Source organism: Dipodomys spectabilis, unplaced genomic scaffold, assembly GCF_019054845.1.
Source record: "Dipodomys spectabilis isolate Male_0828 unplaced genomic scaffold, ASM1905484v1 ptg000714l, whole genome shotgun sequence".
NCBI classification, from domain to species: Eukaryota; Metazoa; Chordata; class Mammalia; order Rodentia; family Heteromyidae; genus Dipodomys; species Dipodomys spectabilis.
In genome coordinates, this window is record NW_024871391.1 from 598,408 (window position 1) to 619,596 (window position 21,189).

A 21,189-nucleotide genomic window follows, 5' to 3' on the forward strand; every position below is an offset into this window, starting at 1 on the left:
AAGTCAGGGAGACTCTTATCTCCAAAGAGCCGCAAGTGGAACTGTGGCACATGGGGGTAGAGTTAGCCTTGAGCAAAAAATGCTCAGGGACAGTGCTGAGTTCAAGCACTACAACCAAACACCCAAACACTCCCAAACACACACACACACACACACAAAATTTCTAATCTTATCAACTTAAGTCAACTTTCTTTAAAAGTGTGTACAAGTTTTACAGTAAGAATTATAAAGCTTTTTAAACAGCAATAGATAGAACCTAAGGTACAAAACTGATTTTATATTAGTATTACTTCAAACTCTTTTAGTCAAATGTTCGTATTATTTATGTTTAAAAAATCTATTTCAAGGCTGGGAAGGTGGCTCAGTGGTAGAGTGCTTGCCTTGCATGTATGAGGCCCTGGGTTCGATTCCTCAGCACTACATAAGCAAAAAGAAAAAAAGCCGGAAGTGGTGCTGTGGCTCAAGTGGTAGAGCGCTAGCCTTGAGCTGAAGAGCTGAGGGACAGCGCCCAGGCCCAGAGTTCAGGCCCCACGACCGAACCCCTCTCCCCCCCCCAAAAAGAAAAACTATTTCATAACAACAGAAAACTCTGAATTCTTCATTTTCAAATGATTTAACACTCTGAAAATAAATTTAAATACATAGCCTATATTCCTAATCCACAAAGCCACAAAAACTCTAAATTCAAAAAAAAATTTTTTTTTGTCAGTCATGGGGCTTGAACCCTAGGTCTGAGTGCTGACCCTAAGACACTTTGTGCTCAAGGCTAGTGGTGTACCATTTGAGCCACAGCACCACTTCCAGTTTTTGAGTAATTAATTGGAGATAAGAGTATCAGGGGGACTTCTCTGCCTGGGCTGGTTTCAAACCGCTATCCTCATAATTCAGCCTCCTAAGTAGCTAGGATTATAGGTGTGAACACTGGTGCCCAACTATAAATTCAATTTTTTATAATATCACCCTTGATACCCAACAATGGTCTGCACATCTAGCAGCATTAATATACTTATTCATTAACCACTTGGAAATACAGCTTACCATCATCTTCTCTCACTGGTTGCTTTATTAACGTTTCCAGAGCATCACTGTAATCTTCCAAAATCCAGTATGCCATACTCCGAAGGAATGGATCACAATGCACACTTATGTCCGATGAACTAAGTTCACTGACACGAGAATCAATGCCCAAAACTTTTTTCCGTAAAATTGATTTGTATGTTGTAGATTTATCAAATTCAGACTCATATAGTCTTGCTATTACAAGAGCTAACTGAATGTCATTCAGTTTCTCAAGACATACCTTAAAAAAAATTACCCATTAATAAGCATCTTTCATTGCAGTATAAATTTAATTAGTTTACCAACAACTAGTATAACACAGGGCTTTACTAGTCTCCAAAATTAACAAACACAGGTATGAGAATTAAATATATACAGGTTGGCTTACTTTAGCAAATTTGCTTGGGAACATTTATACTAACATTTGCAAATATGCTTCCTAATACTAAATATGTATTTCCAAAAACATTTAGACTAATAAGGATGTATGTATCAGATAAAAACTCTAAACAGTGTCAGTTTGAGCAATTTTATTTTATTCCTGAGCCACTAGTCTTTTCTATCAGTGGCAGCAAGTATGGCATTTCCAAATTAAAGGCTGTTTTGAATTTCCTGTTATGAGAATGTGAACAAAGGGCAAATTGATGCAGAAATGTTACATCTGAAATGTTCATAATTTTTTTCACACTTACTGAAAAACAATCACTGAAAAATTTTCTAATGTTCATTAAGACGAAGCCAGACATATTCAACTATATTTAAATAAGCAGAACAAGCCAGGCACTAGTGGCTCACACCTATAATTCTGACTACTCGGACATGATCTGAAGATCGAGGTTCAAAGCCAGCCCGGAAGCAAAGTCCCTGAACCTCTTATCTCTAACTAACAAAAAAGCTGGGAGTAAAGGTGTGGATCAAGGGGTAGACTGCTAGCCTTGAGCACAAAAGTGAAGGGACAGCACGCAGGCCCTGAGTTTAAGCCCCAGGATCTGCACAAACCAAAACAACAACAACAAAAAACAACAAATAGAACAGATCTTTTTTTTTTAAGTTGTTCATGAAAAGAGTTATGAACTATCCATTCTACCAATCATTCAAACTAAATGACAGCTTTTAAAGGTTACTATATTAACAGATACTTCAGATATTTAGCCTTGTTATTTCTAAGGTGAAAATAAAATTAAAACTAAGAGCTTAGAAAGATGATAGTACTATTTTAAAAGTTTTTTCATTACCTCAACTGCATCTCTCAGACAACCAGCTAAAAGAAAAAATGCTGCAGAATGTTCAAATCTTTGTTTGCCTAGCAAAGAAAATGCATTCTTCAGAGCTGCTTTACGCCACCTCTCTTCCTCAAAATTGTGTCCGAAAAATTGTGTCATTCTAGTGTCCTTCTGAGATCTATAAAGAAAAGTATAAAAAAGAATATATTTTTGGAATTAATCTCCTAAAAGTTATGACTTAAAAATTAGGACTGACAATATATGTAATCCAACACATCAACAGGGCCAAGTTTAAGAATCACATGATTATCGCCACAGATGCAGAAAAGGCCTTTGATAAAATTCAACATTCATTCATGCTAAAAGCTCTGGAGAAAATACGAATAGAAGGAACATTTCTAAACACAATAAAAGCCATTTATGACAGACCAATAGCCAATATTATACTTAATGGGGAAAAGCTACAACCAATCCTCCTAAAATCAGGAACAAGGCTTCTCCACTCCTCTTCAATATAGTCCTGGAACCCTTAGCCAGGGCAATAAGGCAAGAAAAAGACATTAAAGGGATCCGCATAGAGAAAGAAGAAGTTAAACTATCCCTTTTTGCAGACGACATGATACTATACCTTCACGATCCCAAAAACTACATCCCTAAACTCTTAGAAATCATAAATCACTTTGGCAAAGTAGCAGGATACAAAATCAAACCCACAAAAATCAGTTGCCTTCCTGTACACTGACAATGTACAAGAAGAGAGGGAAATAAAGGGAGCAACCCTATTCACAATAACCTCCCAAAAAATAAAATATTTAGGAATTAACCTAACCAAAGATGTAAAAGAACTATTTAATGAGAACTATAAAAAGTTAAAGAAATTGCAGAAGACACCAGGAAATGGAAAGACCTCCCATGCTCTTGGATAGGCAGACTTAATATAGTGAAGATGGTAATGCTGCCAAAATTAATATACAAATTCAATGCAATTCCTATTAAAATCCCAATGACGTACATCACTGAAATACAGAAAACAGTCCAAAAATTCATATGGAACAACAAAAGACCTAGAATAGCCAAAACAATTCTAGGCAATAAAGACAACATGGGAGGGATATCCATGCCGAACTTACATGGGAGGGATATCCATGCCGAACTTCAAACTCTACTACAGAGCTATAATAACAAAGACAGCATGGTACTGGAGCAAAAACAGACCCAAAGACCAATGGAATAGAAGATCCAGAAATAAATCCACAGGCCTACAGACAAAGGAGCCACACACATACAATGGAAGAAACACAGCCTCTTCAACCACTGGTGCTGAGAAAACTGGGCGGCCACATGCAGAAAACTAAAAGTGGACCCCAGCCTATCACCATGCACCAATATCAACTCAAAATGGATTAAAGACCTTAACATTAAACCTGAATCTCTGAAACTATTGCAGGACAGAGTAGGAGAGACACTTGAACTAATAGGCACAGGAAGGAACTTCCTGAACAGAGTCCCAGGGTCACAAGTTGGAGAGAGACTCGACAAATGGGACTATCTTAAAATAAAAAGCTTCTGCACAGCTAAAGCTAGCGCAACCAAGCTAGAAAGGCAACCAACTAATTGGGAAAAAATATTTACCAGCAATATACCAGACAAAGGGTTAACATCCTGTATATACAGGGAACTCAAGAAACTAATCCCTCCCAAACCTATCAAACCAATTACTAAATGGGCAAGGGAACTAAAGAGGGACTTCTCAAATGAAGAAATAAAAATGGCAAAGAAACACATGAGGAAATGTTCATCATCCCTGGTGGTGAAGGAAATGCAAATAAAGACAACCCTGAGATACCACCTTACCCCAGTCAGAATGTCCCACATCCACAAATCAGCCAACGACAAATGCTGGAGGGGATGTGGAGAAAGAGGAACCCTATTACACTGCTGGTGGGAATGTACACTTATACAACCACTTTGGAAAGCAGTCTGGAAGGTCCTTAGAAAGCTAAAGATTGACCTCCCTTACGACCCAGTCATACCACTTCTAGGCATCTATCCTGAACAACAGGAACCAATATACAAGGACACGTGCACCTCCATGTTTATTGCAGCACTGTTCACAATAGCTAGGATATGGAAACAACCCAGATGCCCCACCACAGATGAATGGATCCAAAAATTGTGGTATCTATACACAATGGGATATTATGCAGCCATTAGAAATGACAAAATAATGGCATTTGCAGGGAAATGGATGGAGCTAGAAGAAATCATGTTGAGAGAGGTAAACCAAGAGCAGAGACAAATGGTACATGGTCTCCCTGATAAGTGGATGCTAAATCCAAAATGTTAGGTGATACGACAAAATTAACAGGACTTAAGAAACAAAGAACTTCCACTCATCTGGTCGAACCACTACTAAATATCCTCATGCTGCTGATCACATGTATGGTATATATGTATACACCGTTATATGTTATAGACCGTGAGAGACAATTTGCTCCAGGAAAGTTAGAATGAGCTTGTGACTTTAAATCAGCATCATTATTCCACAATACTGTGAAATTTGGGAAATTATGTAATCACTTAATCACAATTTTTTACAAAAAAAAAAAAAGCACCAGAAAACTAGAAGTGACGGGATGGCTCAAGTGGTAGAGCATGAGCCTTGAGCTGAATTGTTCAGGGATAGCTCCCAGGCCTAGAGCTCAAGCCCCATGACTGACAAAAAAAAGAGAGAGAGAGAGAGAGAGATCTTTCATGGGATTGTTTCTAACATATTTATAAGATTATGTCTTTGTTGCCTTGTATGTCCCTCCCCCATGGTATAACCCCTGCTTTCACTATACATGATGTTGGTATATGTGGAGGGGAAGGGAAAAAACAAATTGTAAAAACAGGGATACAGGAGGACCCATTGCAACAATGAGATGTACAAGTCGTTATGTCGAAAAAGGAACTTTACAACTTTGGTGCTGGGCGGGGGAGGATGGGAAGGGAGGTGAAGGGGAAACAAAGCAGGAGGCTGCGATGCTTGATAAGAAATGTGCTCATTATCCTACCCACGTAATTGTAACCCCTCTGTACAGCATTTTCACAATAAAAATATATTAAAAAAATTAAAAAACATTAGGACTGAGGCAGGAGGATTGCAAATTTGAGTCCGGCCTACACTAAATAACAAAGTCTGTTTCAAAATAACCCCTAAACTGTACCCCAACCCAGAGTTGGGACTCAACAAAAACATTTGCTAGTTCATAACTTATATATCCGCTAATTTTTCCAGTAAAAGCAGAGTAATACTTCCCTACAAAAATCTCAGAGGTTACTTAAAAATCTGTCAAACTACAAAGAGAAATTACTATTAAACTCATGCAAAACAATTATATCAATATACTTAAATTAATATAAAATAATTTATTGATCATTTTCTTATACTAACATCTGTGCTTCCAATTTAAACCTCACCAATAACTTTTCCTTCTTGCCTATTGAACATGATTTGGTGATCAAAGTAATTCCTTGGATCCTGAATTAGTCTTACAGAAAACTGATTTGGAAACATGAACCAAAAACAAATGACAAACTACCTGTTTCTAATCATGTTCATCAAGTACTACTGAGGAAAAGGGAGAAAGGAATGAACTCAGGGCCCCAGGAGGAGACAGCTTTGGGGAAGTCTGGTCCATGGTCTCTCAATAGAGGAAAGATGGGTGCTTATCCTAGACTCCGCCAACTCATCTTCTTTCCCAACTCAAATGCCAGTTTCTGGTTTAGTGACTTTTGTACAGAAACGTTGTAAGAAACTCTTAAAATTAAAATGACGTTATCTGGAAAGTTCCTCTGTGGAAAACACCCAAGCATTCTCCCTATAAAATCATTCCTTAATCACAAAAACAGGCAAGACTCTACATAACTCAACAGCAAGTGAAACACATCTAACCATACACAGTTATGCCTATAAAATCATTCCTTAATCACAAAAACAGGCAAGACTCTACATAACAACAGCAAGTAAAACACATCTTACCACACACAGTTATGCGTTATAAAAAGTTTTTAACCTACCTGTACAATCCCCAGATAACAGCTTTCTTTTTCATTGCAAGGTAAAAAATGGCAGCATCTAAAGGATCATTATTTCTATAAAAGGCTGCTTTGGCTACCTACAATTAGAAAATACTGGTCAAATTTTCATAGAAAGTCTCTAAGTGAACAAATAATTTTGTCTATTTAGCACTGACACATATAGAGAAGAATACAAAGAGAAAGTAATAAGACCTTTTATCACAAGCTCATCTATACTGGTTTACTTTGCTATACAAAATTCTCATGGTAAAAACCAGAAACATATTATTAAATGAACTATAATTTTTGGAGTTACTTTTAAAAATTCCTTCACTGTTATAAAAATTAAAACTCTCCAAAGCAAATTTCTGCTCCAAAACAAAAGGGAGTAAATAACGACAGAGGAGATATGGTATGCAATTTAAACAAACATCCAAAATATATTCTTTTTTTACACCAAAATAAATACACTCACTTTTTCTATGCATGTGCGTAAGATTCGCTTATTCCGGACCCACCACCCCACACCCATGGCTCTTAATTCAGACCAGGTGGGGTCATGCTTCTGCATTGCAGGCAACATGTTCAGCAGTTCTTCTTCTGCTACTGAATGAAATGCCCAAGCAAAATGACTGGTAGACAGGCCTGAAAAAAGGGAAAAAGTAGTATTAATAATGATTAACACAAACTAGTGCTACATCTATTTGCAATGAAAGTACATAAACTTTTATAAAATACAGTCACACTTAATTTTTAAGTTTCCTGAAGGGCTACTTTTTAATCGTTGGTTCTCCAAAGAACTCTAGTACTTTAATGTGCAATATATCTTGTACAATTAATACACATTTACTTGCGAAGATATGCAAAATGCTTATAGCAAATGCCACTGTGATGAAGGAATTCTGTTCTCTGGTTGTAAACTATGACTCAGTTTAGGAGATGAGAAATACTTGAAGCATTACTACAGAAGGGAAGGCATTCCTCTTTAAGCTGCTTCCCCTTCCTTTGGCCACTATTTGTTTTATGGATATAACTCCCATGAATTAAAGAACATCAAAAAGCATAACTGAGTGGAATAAGTGCTAGCACTACAGAACCTCCAGAACCAAAACATATATACTCAGTTTCAATCGCAAAACTGAAATATATAAATATAACTTCAGACTAGTTATTTAGTTTCTTAGTGCCTCTGTTTTTTCATTTGTAAAATGTGAGTGATCCAGCCGGGTGCCAGTGGCTCATGCCTGTAATTCTAGTTACTCAGGAGGCTGAGATCTGAGGATCGCAGTTCAAAGCCAGCCCAGGCAGGAGAGTCTGTGAGACTCTTATCTCCAATAAATCATCAGAAAACCAGAAGTGGTGCTGTGATTTAAGTGGTAGCATGCTCGCCAGGAGCTGAAAGACAACAACCTAGGCCCAGAGTTCAAGCCCTACAGCCGCAAAAAAAAAGGGGGTGGGGGGGGCTGGGAATGTGGCTTAGTAGTAGAGTACTTAGCTAGTATGCATGAAGCCCTGGGTCTGATTCCTCAGTACCACATAAACAGAAAAAGCCAGAAGTGGCACTGTGGCTCAAATACTAGAGAGCTAGCTTTGAGCAAAAGGAGCTCAGGGACAGTGCCCAGGCCCTGAGTTCAAGCCCCAGGACTGGCCAAACAAAAATAAAAATTTACAGAGGATAAAATAATACTAATTTCCCTCAAATATACAAAATATTCAACTGTCCAATATACTTCTTCCTTAAGTCTATTTTTACAATTAAAAGTTCCAATGGGGGCTGGGAAGGTGGCTCAGTGGTAGAGCGCTTGCCTTGCCAGCCTGAGGCCCTGGGTTCGATTCCTCAGCACCATATAAGCAAAAAGAAAAAAGCCGGAAGTGGCGCTGTGGCTCAAGTGGTAGAGCGCTATCCTTGAGCTGAAGAGCTGAGGGACAGTGCCCAGGCCCAGAGTTCAGGCCCCACAACCGGACCCAAAAAAAAAAAAAAAGTTCCAATGCCCCGGGGTGCTGGTGACTTACGCCTGTAATGCTAGCTAAATTGAGTTAGGATATGGTTCAAAGCCATCCTGGGCAGGAAAGTCTGTGAGATTCATATAATTAACCACCAGAAAACCAGAAGTAGTGCTGTGGCTCAATGTGGTAGAGCATCAGTCTTAAGCAAAATAGGTAAGGGACAGCACCCAGGCCCCTGAGTTCAAGACCCATGACAAAAAAAATCCAATGCTATATGAAAGAAAAATGAGGAAAGTTAAAAAATAAACTCTGAATGCGTCAAATTTGTCAACATTCTCACATGTGCTTGCCTTACTTCTCCTGGAACAGACTAATATAAAAATCACCTTGGCGAAGGAGTTGGGCTCGACAGGCTGGAAGGGAAGTTGTAAGAAAGGTATGGAGCCGAACAGCCAGAAGAAACTTTAACCCACATTCATCAAGCGTTTCTCCACCTACAATTAGGAGATAAGTATTATTTTCACACATAAAAGCATTTTATAAGCAAATCACAGAACTAAGTTTCTGATAGCGCATAGCATAGCATAGCATAGCATAGCATAGCATAGCATAGCATAGCATAGCATAGCATAGCATAGCATAGCACAGCATAGCATAGCATAGCATAGCACAGCATAGCATAGCACAGCAGAGCATCACATAAAGGATAAAGCATTCTAAACTGACAGAAGTGGTTATAATCGCAAATACTGTGTAACATTGATCTTACCTACACAATTTTAAAAAGGGAAAAAAGAATATAGGTATATAATTTAGAAAATAAAGGTTAGGGAAGTGGCGCTGTAGCTCAAGTGGTAGAGCGCTCGCCTTGAGCTGAAGAGCTGAGGGACAGCGCCCAGGCCCAGAGTTCAAGCCCCACGACCAACCAAAAAAAAAAAAAAAAGTTTAGAATGAATTGACTCAGTGTCTATTAACATTATAATCTGAATTCACCTGAAATGACTCAAACATAACTGAACTTTCAAACTATCTTTTCTACAACATATGTTACAGTGATATCTTTTCTTTCTTTTCTTTTTTCTTTGTTTTTGGTCAGTCATGGTGCTTGAACTTGGGACCTGGGTGCTGTCCTTGAGCCTCTTTGTACTCAAGGCTAGCACTCTACCACTTGAGCTATAGCACCATTGCTGGCTTTTTCTGAGTAGTTTACTGGAGAAAAGAGTCTCACAGACCCCTCTGGTGGATTCAAACCACAATCCTCAGATCTCAGCCTCCTGAGTAGTTAGGACTACAGGCACAAGCTATCAGCACCTGGCAGCAATATTTTCTGTATTGATTGAAATCATGTATCCATCCCAATAATCTGTTGATAATGGTTAAATAGTATTTGGACCTGATTTTACTTCATATGATCAAAACTATAAAATATCTCTTCCAAACTCACCTCAAAAATAGTTATCTATTCATATTCCTCTTAAAAAGATCAACTTATTTTCTAAAAAATGATAACTTTTTAAATTATATTAGTTTTGTCTTTATTTTCCTTTTAGTTCCGTTAATTTAAAGGGTACAGGCTACTGACCTATACCTTCTATGACCAGTGTTTCCTTCAATTTAATTTTACCTTGGCTTTTGTCTCTGCTTTCTCCAATATCAGTGCTTGTTGTTGCAATTGTGTCAGCCAAGGCCATCAGAGACATCTGCTCCATCCGGCTGAGTCCTGGTAGACTGGAATGCAGTAAGTGGCCAGAAAGAACCTGAGCATGCTCAGGTCCAAAGTAAGTCGGATTGTACTGCGAAAGGTCAATGACTCTGGGTTTTGTATTTTCTTCCCCTGATTCTAACACATGAATATCAGGCATTAGAGCTGAAGTCTGAAAAAGCTCATCATAACTTTCTTTGGACAATTGGTTTGATTTATTGAAGGAACTCTCATTACTGGATTTCTCCAAAGATGAGTAACATCTATCATCATCTGCTGCAAGCAAGGCATATAAAGGAAGTGGAGGAACAGAATCTATTTCTGTGTAATCCGTACTGTCAGTCTTGTTGAACGCCTGGGGGTCTCTGGTAGTGCTTCCACTAGCACTGATGGTGAGAGACCTTAGACGGCGATCATGATTAGACTCAGCTTCACTCAGAGCCACAACCTCCCCAGCAATGCACTTGACCAGATGTGACAGGATGGCCTTTGCTCTCCGAACCTTGCCAAGGTCCATCAGTTCTAAAAGCTGCAAGGGATGGTACTGAGGCAAGGTTGGGGAAAGTGCATGAGCTGCTTCAAAGAGTCCTGAATCTTCCATATCCACTGAAGGATCCAGGGCAGTCTTCTTCCCACAGATTTTCTGAGCAAGACTAGTCATGGATCGAGTCAGAGTTTTCTTTGTAGGCTGTAGTCCAGAACTTGATGAGTTGCTCTGTCTTACTAAGCTGAGTACAGAAGGAGTGCTCCCACCGTATGAATCTGTCCTGGCAGGTTCTTGTTTAGAAGATGGCTGCCACTGGGAATATACATGCATTTCACAATCCATTCCTACCACCAGGATGCCATCCCGGACCCACGACAAAGAAACAGGAAAAGGGGGGGAGCCTTCCACAGAAGAAACCAAGTCCACACTTCGTAAGAGGACAAATTTAGAAAGAGGCACAACTTTAGTACTCTCCCACAGAGGAAATGCTAGGCTCTCCTTACCAATATGTTCTTGTACCTTGCCAGACAGAGGTCCATACATAAAAAGTTTTGATCCAATTCCAACAGTCAGGATATGAGAACCATCTTCTCTAGACATCCAGTCCAAGTGAACTAAATGCTTTGTGTTTGTTGTGATACTTTCTTTACTGAATAAATAGGTCTCTTGCTTATTATAGGCCACTAAATTGCTATCAATGCTAATGCCAGAATCCAACATTGTGCTTAAATCATCTAAATGAATTGTCTGTTCAAGGACCCAACATGAGCCTCCAGTAGACTCACATTCAAAAATACTCACATGCATCACAACGTCCTGAGAAGATCTACTATTAGATGCAAGATGTTTATATGCCACTGCTAAACGATTTGTATGTGCACAGCTAACTTCTACAGGCCTACCCGGTACAGATATACTACTATTGCTCTGAAGTCCATCTTCAATAAGTAATGGCCATTCTTCCCAAATGTACGTAAGATCTATTTTTCCATTCTTTGAGGTAGCAGGTTCTCCATCTGTTACTCGGCATCTCCAAAACCTTACTTTCTCATCCGAGCACGAAGTGGCCAATAAGTAAGGGGCACTGCATACAGGATATATAGAAGAAGAACTCAGATGTCCTAAAAGGAAAATAATCCATTAACAAAACATCAAATGTTGTTGAAGAATTTTTACAAGCTGGGCTTTAGTCCTTTAGTATGAACTACTAAGAATATGACTATCTAAGGATACAATAATATCGGAAAGAGGCTTTTAATGATATCAAAAAAGTATATAAAAGAAAATATTTACTAGGGAAGGCATAGAATTAGTACCATATCCAGGCACCGGTGGCTCAGTCCTATAATCCTAGCTACTCAGGAGGCTAAGATCTGAGGATCAAGATTCAAAGCCAGCTTGGGCAGGAAAGTCTGTGAGGCTCTTATCTCCAATGAACTACCAAGAAACCAGAAGTGGCCCTGGTTTGAAGTAGTAGAGCACTAGGCTTAAGTGAAAAAACTCAGGGATAGCACCCAAGCCCTGAGTTGAAGCCCATGACTAATTAAAAAAAGGAAGAAAGAAAACATTGCCAAAACCTATAGCTAAAATCTAACTGCAATAACAAGTACTTTAATTTCTGCATTTTACAGGTAGGGATATTTTACTAGATACACTGCCTTGTGCCTAAGTAACAAGACTAAGACAATTAAAAACTTGAATTCTGGATCAGTGGTAGAGCGCTTGCTTTGCATGCAAGAGGCCCTGGGTTTGATTCCTCAGTACCACATAAGCAGAAAAAGCCGGAAGTGGTACTGTGGCTCAAGTAGTAGAGCGCTAGCCTTGAGCTGAAGAGCTGAGGGACAGCACCCAGGCCCAGAGTTCATGCCCCACAAGCAACAAAAAGACAAAAACAAAACAAACAAAAAAAACTGAATTCTTTGCTAGTTTATCCAATTCAACACATCTGTAACAATGTGTCAGCTTTCCCTGGTTTCTCTGTCTTTCTGATTTTTTATACAAATGTGAATGGCCTATTTCACTAAGTATTGAATGGTACTTTTAAATGTCCTACACAACTGAGGTATGTGTAATATTACTGATGCTGAGATGATTCCTCAGTGGACCTTACCAATTGTACATGCTCAATCATATACTATCAACTTCCTCGAATGGGTGAGCGAGTGAGAACAGGAGAGAGATCACCACCTCAGGCTCTGCCTGAGGTGTGCTGTGGCCGCAATGCCCTGGAGCACTGCTGAGTCTAGTATGAACACACAGATGTGGCTCTGTTCTAATCCAAGTATCTCTGACAAGTGTACTTCTGTCCTGAACTATGACAATAAAAAATGCTACATGAACACTTGAAAGAACATGTTGAAAGTAAATCCTATGTACATTAAGTTTCTCTGAATTAAAGTTCTCATTATATTAATAGGTTGAATAAAAGTTACATATGCTATTTTACATATGCTATGCTTTTTGCCAAACAAACAAAACCGTATTTTTCCACAGGAGTTCTTTCAAACAACTTTGCCCAAAGTTAAATAGAATTACCTTGATAACTATTTTTGGATTCTGTACAATTACTATGTTATTTTCATTAGAATTTAGTAGTGAATACCAGCTAATAACAATAGCTCCTTTCTTTTCCCCTTACTTTTCATTTGTTTTGTGACAGAGTATCTATATATAGACTAGTTTGGCTTCAAACTAACCATATTGGCCAAGTGAGACTTGAATTCACGATCCTCCTGCCTCAGCTTTCCAAGTGCTGGTTTTATAGGTATGTACAACACCTTGCTTAGCTTTTCAACAAGCTTTACTTTTCCCGATATTTTAAATTAAAATATACAATGGAACCAGAATTTAAAAGTTGGAACACTGTCAATACTCCCAACTCCTGTGAACTTCACCATTCAGAAAATCTTAAATACTTGATAACAACATGGGATTCTGAATAGCATTCAAAGCCATCCAGCAAAATAATTAAATGAACGGACTGTCAGATGCCAGTGCTGCATATCTGTAATACTAGCTACTTGGGAAGCAGTTCGATCCCAGCCCGGGCAAAAGTAAAAAGTTCTTGAGACCCCATCTCAACAATACCAGGTACAGTGGTATGCATCTGTTCTTGCAGCAATGACAAAGGTTGAAACTGGGAAGATCACAGTTCCAGGTCACTCCCGACAGACAAGTCCATGCAACACCATCTCAAAGGGAAGAGGCTGGGTCTAGTGGAGCACACTTGTTATTCCAGCTATGATGGGAGGTCCAAAATAAGAGGATCATAGGCTAAGTACAAACCTGGGCAAAAAGTGAGACCCTGGGGTTGGGAAGGTAGCTCAGTGGTAGAGTGCTTGCCTTGCATGCATAAGGCCCTGAGTTCAATTCCTCAGCACCACATAAGCAAAAAGAAAAAAGCCGGAAGTGGTACTGTGGCTCAAGTGGTAGAGCGCTAGCCTTGAGCTGAAGAGCTGAGGGACAGCACCCAGGCCCAGAATTCAGGCCCCACAACCGGACCCCAAAAAAACAAAAAAGCGAGACCCTATCTCAAAAATAACCAGTGCAAAAAAGGGCTAGGGGTGTGGCTCAAAGGGAAAGGACCTGTCTAGCAAGGCCTCAAGTTCAAACTCTAGGATATCAAGAAAGAAAATAAGACAGAAAAGCAGAAAAGAACAAAGACCATGAAAATAATCAGTAATAAAGAACATGGATGCTATATTTGTATTCTTGATACCCTAGAATAAGTGGTTCTTGATCTCTAGTGTATAAAAAAATCATCTTGTTCACTAATTAGAACAAACTGCTAGCCTCTATCCTAGAGTTTGTGACTAACAACCACATTTTGGCTATGAAAATGAAATAATTCGGTGATATGAAAATTGAAGTTTCAGAGCCTAGTCAAGGTACATACTTTTAGATCCAAGGCAGAAGGAATGTTTGAACTCAAGTTCAAGACCAGCCTGGAGAATATAGAGAATCCATCTCAAAATCGTAAGTAACAAAGGATTTCTTTATTTCTTCTCTGTATTCTTGACATGGGTGCATGAGAACCACCTGGAAGGCTGCAGATTTCAGGGGTACTAGAAACATTCATGGCTGTAAAGTATTTTTGCATAAAATTCACACACCTGCTGATGGCTTCACACTTATGATCTCAACTCCTTCAGGCAACTGCAACTCCTGGCTGTACACCATTTCAGAACACAGAGACAACTTGCTGGTGCTCTGGAGATTGGCTCTGCAAGCCTGAAACTTCTGTGCAAATGGAGTTGGGATCTTCTCCGGAGAAGAAGAATAATGTTCTTCTGGTTGCCAAACTACTTCAGAAATTTTCATATCTATTCTTTCATCTATAAAACATAAGAAAAAGAGCAAAAACTGGGAGGGAACCCTATATAGATTACAATAGCTACTTAAAAATCCAGTAAGGCACCAGTGGCTCTTGCCTATAATCCTGGCTACTCAGAAGGCTGAGATTGAGGATCACAGTTTGCAATCAGTCCAGGCAAAAAAGTCTATGAGTTTGTTATCTCCATAACTATCCCCAAAAAGCCACAAATGGAGCTCTGGCTCAAGTGGTAGTATATTAGCCCTGGGTAAAAAGAAAGCAAAAAGACAGCACCCAGGCCATAACTTCAAACCCCAGAACCAGCATGCATGTGTGCGCGTACACACACACAGTTCAAAAGATAAACTTGTAGACATGTCAACACAATTCTTTACAGCAAGAAAATGAGAGAATTATTTTGTTTCTTAATGAATAAACCATAATAATCACTACTACATAAAATGACTGTAGGTAATATACCCTGAACTGTCTAATCGTGCAAAATTTGTTAGTAATTAGGCCAATTTAAAGTTAAGGAAAAAACCCAAACTCACCCAACGAGACAGGAATTGACTTTAAATGTAAGTTCCACATGCGTAACAGTGAACGGTTGTCCTGAGTACACTCTATCACAACCAGGTAGAATTTTTCAGAAAATCCATTAGATAAGCTGCCTGTTGGCATCAGTGATATTTTTCATGTTAGATAATAGAGACAATTACTAATATTAAGATTAACATAAATGGCTTTTTTAGAGAAAGAAAACGATCATTTTATCTGGAGTTCTAAGTGGAAAGTGACATTATAGAGTATGTTCAACTTCTTCACCAAATGAATTTGTATTAACATTTTAACAATTATATGCAGACTATGCTTAAATTTCATTTTTATCTGATATGCTTTAAAAGTCACGTATTACAGTTATCACTACCAACTATTCAGAGAGTAAAACATATTAACCAAAAAATGTCTAAAAGGAAAGGAACCATATGATAACATACATATCAAAATATATCACGATGGAAATTATGTGGCCAAAGTCTTTCAAAGTAATTAACTTTCGTAACAGAAACACTTCTATTCATGTTTCTTATCTAAGGATCAAAATATAAGTATTCATAACAGATATTATTCAAAAAGATCTTAACTCATACTAACACAATTTATACAACATTAATGTTGCACAAATCAAAAAATGCACATAAAACCACTATTTCATTATTTCCTTTTAACAATAAATTTTAGTGCAAGTTTTTCTGATTATATACAAAATTATGTAAAAAAATTATAAAATGATATAAATCAAAATATGTAAAAACTGAAAGCAACTAATATTAGGGGAAAAAGTTTTGAAACAACATTAGAAATGATAACCATATCTTAAATTACCTTGTAACGAGAGATTTAAATGAAGAGGTAAGTTTGATAATGCCTTCTAGATGGGTCAGGCATTCAAATCATAAGAATTAAGAGGAAGGAAGAATTATGGGAAAAGAAAAAGACCAATTCAATCTACTTGTGATAACTTCACCAAAACAAAATACCTTAATAATGTCTGTAAAGTACCTTTCTTCTTGACAAAAGAACAAAAGAATATAAAAATATAACTCCATGGGAATTTTCTGGGAAACTCTAATAATAAAATAATGGTAAGATGGGTACTAGTGGCTCACGCTTGTCATCCTAGCTACTCAGCAGGCTGAGATTTGAGGATCACAGTTCAAAGCCAGCCCGGAAGCAAAAGTTCATGAGAATCTTATCCCCAATGAGCCACCAGAAAACCAGAAGTGGCACTGTGGTTCAAGTGGCAGAGCACTAGCCTTGAGCAATAAAAGCTCAGGGACAGTGCCCAGGCCCTGAGTTCAAACCCCAAAACTGGCACATACACACAAAAAGCCAAAACCCTATACATCAGTAATAAACAAACACATGCAACTAAGAAAATACTTTTAATTTTTTTTCTACTTCTTGGTTAAGAATAAAAAGATGAGCTGGGTGGGCTGGCACACACCTTTCACACCAACTGCTTGGGAGGCTAAGATTAGAAGGATTGTAGAAAGTTCACAAGACTCAAGTTTCAAGAGAAAAACGCTGGACAGGGTGGTATATACTAGCTATAGTGGGAAGTACAAACAGGAAGAATGCAGTCCAGTCCAGCCCAGTCTACACAATGAGACTATGTTTCAAACAAAAACAAAAAAACAAAAAATAGCATAAATGCCAGCTCAGTTGCTCATGCCTACAATTCTATTTGCTTGGGAGGTGAAGGTCAGGAAAAGATTGTTGATCAGGGCCAGCTTGGTAACAATCAAGCTGGACATGATGGCTGATGCCTGTATTGCCCTCTACGATTAGTGCAGGTTAGAAGACTACAGTCAGACACTAGGCCAGGCAAAAAATGTACCCTATCTGAAAAATAACAAGAGCAAAAAAGCCTTCACAGGCATAGCTCAAGTGGGAGAGTCTGCCTGCCTAATAAGAGCAAAGTCGTGCGCTGAAAGGCCAAAAATAAAATTAAGCATATACAGAACAATTTTAAACTTCAATACATTTTGAAACCGTCTTTATTAACTTCGATCCATCATTATTAACCATCTTTATCAGCATGTATCCATCTTTATTAATTGCCTAACATATTCTGATATTTTTCTTTACCTGTATCAGATGGAATGCTATCTTTCCCCAGACTTTTCTTCTCCAAGTTATTCAAAATGAAGTCTTCTTGAAACACATGAAGAAGCTGGGTTTTTCGGCCATGCTGAATGTAAATAAATACTACCATAAGTTGATGTGATGTGTGTACTGTTTACCTAATGCTACAGAGCAGCATATAATACTTACAAGTTTGGTAATGGGATCTAATGCAATAATGCATCCTGGCCTGGCTGTTGACTGCTGACTAACAATGTTAAACACTTCCCCAACATATTTCTATTAAAAAAAAATAAAACAAATTAAAATTTTAATTCAGTAAGCATAAACATGAAATTTCAAGCACAACAATAAAAATAATTTTCAAGTGGGCTGCACATAGTTCAAGTATTAATACTCTAGGATTTTACCTCACTAGGAATTAAAAAGGCCTGAGTAATAGTTACATCTCAGCTGAGTACTGACATCCCAAAGCTGCCATCCTAGCTAAATGGGGAGGCTGAGAATAAGATGTTGGATGAGACTTCTTTTCAACCCTAGGTGAGTGAAGCGGTAGGTGCCTGTCAACCTAAGTTATGTGGAAAGTTGATACTGGGAGAATTGAGGCACAGGATTGATTCAGCACAGGCAGAAAAGTCAGACTCCAGTAGTAGGTGCCTGTCATTCCTTCTCAGAAAGAACATTTAAAACATAGGCAGATCAGGGGCTAGGCAGGTGGCTTCAGTGGTAGAATGCTTGCCTCGCATGCATGAGGCCCTGGTTTCCATTCCTCAGCACCACATAAGCAGAAAAAGCTGGAAGTGGCAGTGTGGCTCAAGTGGTAGAGCGCTCGCCTTGACCTGAAGAGCTGAGGGTCAGTACCCAGGCCCAGAGTTCAAGCCCCACGACTGAGGGGAAAAAAAAAAAAAAAAAAGAGCAGATCATGGAGGGTGCTTGTCATAGCTATAATCCTAGGCACTCAGGAGCCTGAGATCTGAGGATCACAGCTTGAAGCCAACCCAGGAAGTAAAGTCCATGAGACCTATCTCCAATTAATGACCCAAAAAAAGCCAGAAATGGAGTTGTGACCCAAATGGTAGAGCACTAGCCTTGAGGGAAAAAAAAAAAAAGAGGCTTGCAGTGTCCAAGTACGCAGGCCCTGTGTTCAAGCCCCAGGAACAAAACAAACAAACAAAAAAGGCAAATTACAGTTTACAGTTTAGGTAAGCATTTGAGTAGAAACAAGACCCTGTCTTAAAAATTAAGCATCAAACTATGCAACCAATCTCACTAACAGCCTTCCTATCCATGCTTTCCATATAACTAGGATTACTGGCATGAACCGTCACACTAAATTTATTTTTGAAGTCTTGCTAACTTTTAGCACTGGCTGTCCTCAAACTGTGATCATGCGGGTTTCTGCCTCCACCGTACCTAGGATTACAGGCATAAGCCATTATGCCTGGTCCATTGTCCTTATATTTAAAAATATGCAGAGGCAGATTGATTTCTGTGTGTACCCAGGACTATTATAAATGCTTTACCCATCTTAACCCATTTAACAACTGTAATGGCCCTTGGTGTCTATTCTGTTATTATTCTCATTTTATAATGAAACAATGGAGACAATGAAACTTTCTTAAGGTCACAGAACTGGAAAGGGAAAGCTAGGATTTAAACCCACTCAGTTTGCTTCGGGGCTCATTCTTTCAATCACTACCATGCTCCTCTGCGAAGTCAATGTAGAATCTACTAAAATGACAGTGTTCTTAGGGGTTCCCAGAAGTCTTCTGCTGAGCTGGCCTCAAACCATGGCCTTCCAGATATCAGTGTCCTGAGTAGCTAGAAATATAGCCATGAACCACAGACACCTGGCCTCATCTACCTTTTAACCTACTACTAAACAATTTAATGTATGTGGCTGTCATCCATTCTTTTGTTCTTCTAAGGTATCTGTCTATGCATGCAACTTTTCTTTTTTTTTTGGTCAGTCATGAGGTTTGAACTCTGGGCCTGGGTGCTGTCCCTGTACTCTTCAGCTCAAGGCAAGTGCTCTACTGCTTGAGCCACAGTGCCACTTCTGGTTTTCTAGTGGTTTATTAGAGGTAAGAGTCTCACAGTGGGCTGGGAAGGTGGTTCAGCGGTAGAGCGCTTGCCTTGCATACATGAGGCCCTGGGTTCGATTCCTCAGCACCAATTAAGCAAAAAACAAAAAAGCTGGAAGTGGCGCTGTGGCTCAAGTGGTAGAGCACTAGCCTTCAGGCTGAAGAGCTGAGGGACAGTGCCCAGGCCCAGAATTCAGGCGCCACGACCGGACCCCCCCCCCAAAAAAAAAAAAAAGTCTCACGGACTTTCCTACCCTGGCTGGCTTTGAACCTCGATCCTCAGATCTCAGCCTCCTATGTAGCTAGGGTTACAGGCATGAGCCACCAGCGCTTGGCTTGCATGCAACTTTTCTAGGAAAGTAAGAAAGACCTTTGTCTTCACTACTGAATACTAGGTGTTAGAACTATGCTTAGCAACAGAAGTACTTAATAAATGTTCCTTAGTGAAAAGGTTTGGTGTGTTTAATTTTTTTAATTTGGCTATCATGAATACTTCCTTCTAAAAACATATTCTCACAAGTAGATGTGAGTATATATGAGTGTTCCAATATCATAATTTAAAATGTGGGCCTGGCCAGGCGCCAGTGGCTCATGCCTGTAATCCTAGCTACTAAGGTAGCTGAGACCTGAGAATAAGGTTCAAAGCCAGCAGGGGGAGGAAAGTCCGTGAGACTCTTATCTCCAATAAAACCACCAGAAAACCAGAAGTGGCACTGTGGCTCAAGAGGTAGAGTGCTAGCCTTGAGTTGAAAGGCTGAGGGACAGTGCACAGGCCCAGAGTTCAAGCCCCACAGCCTACAAAAAAAGTGGGCCTCAGCCAGGCACCAGTGGCTCACGCCTGTAATCCTAGCTACTCAGGAGGCTGAGATCTGAGGATCACAGTTCAAAGCCAGCCTGGGCAAGGAAAGTCTGTGAGACTCTTATCCCCAATAAACGACTAGAAAACCAGAAGTGGCACTGTGGCTCAAGCGGTAGAGTGATCACCTTGAGCTGAAGAGCTGAGGGACAGTGCCCAGCCCCAGAGTTCAGGCCCCACGACTGGACCAAAAAAAAAAAGATTAAACTTTTACTCCTTTTGTTCTAGCACTACTTTTATCTAGAAAAAGAACTAACAACTTACACGCAATGCTCCCATTAGTCTCCATTTATCTATGAGCAAAGAAGTATTACAGAAGCACATATTGTAGTAGAGCAGACTCTTAGTTTTATTGTGTGTATGTTATGAATTGAATGTGTTCTGGCACTGAGCTATATCCCTGGCTTAGATTCTAATTTTTAAATGAATGACAGTTTCTTCAGCTTAGAATCATTGTAAAATAGATATAATACAAATGTGAAAATAGTAACAAAGACATATTGATCATGACTTACATGTCAGAAACCTAGACACGCCCAGCAAGAACAGTTAAGTATTTGAAAATATCATTTAATACTTAGACCAGTTTTAAAAGGCAGTAACGTACAGAAATTTCTGGGTTGGAGAGCTCACACAGAAGTTTCTTGGCATCAATGACTGCTTCATATAACCTCAGATACTGTCCATCACTAGCCACAAAGCAAGCACTAGGAGAGTCACAGTATGCACCTAGAAAGCATTTACAACATTTGTAACTTGGCCTTCGGTAACAGTGTCAGAAAATCTAAATACTGAAATGAAAATC

General features: G+C 39.1%; 1 protein-coding gene across 2 annotated transcripts in view; it reads right to left on the reverse strand.

Moving 5' to 3' along the window:
• The window catches only part of Dmxl1 (Dmx like 1), a 110,056-nt gene that overhangs the window by 59,898 nt on the left and 28,969 nt on the right, over window positions 1–21,189 (reverse strand). For both annotated transcript variants that reach the window (XM_042672496.1, XM_042672497.1), the window contains exons 13-23: window positions 20,992–21,113; window positions 17,634–17,723; window positions 17,448–17,550; window positions 15,347–15,466; window positions 14,593–14,814; window positions 9,916–11,601; window positions 8,678–8,785; window positions 6,820–6,989; window positions 6,345–6,442; window positions 2,295–2,460; window positions 1,039–1,300 (exon numbers count right to left, since the gene is read on the reverse strand). In XM_042672496.1, the coding sequence (XP_042528430.1) occupies window positions 1,039–1,300; window positions 2,295–2,460; window positions 6,345–6,442; window positions 6,820–6,989; window positions 8,678–8,785; window positions 9,916–11,601; window positions 14,593–14,814; window positions 15,347–15,466; window positions 17,448–17,550; window positions 17,634–17,723; window positions 20,992–21,113 (3,147 nt within the window). The remainder of the gene's footprint in view (window positions 1–1,038; window positions 1,301–2,294; window positions 2,461–6,344; window positions 6,443–6,819; window positions 6,990–8,677; window positions 8,786–9,915; window positions 11,602–14,592; window positions 14,815–15,346; window positions 15,467–17,447; window positions 17,551–17,633; window positions 17,724–20,991; window positions 21,114–21,189) is intronic.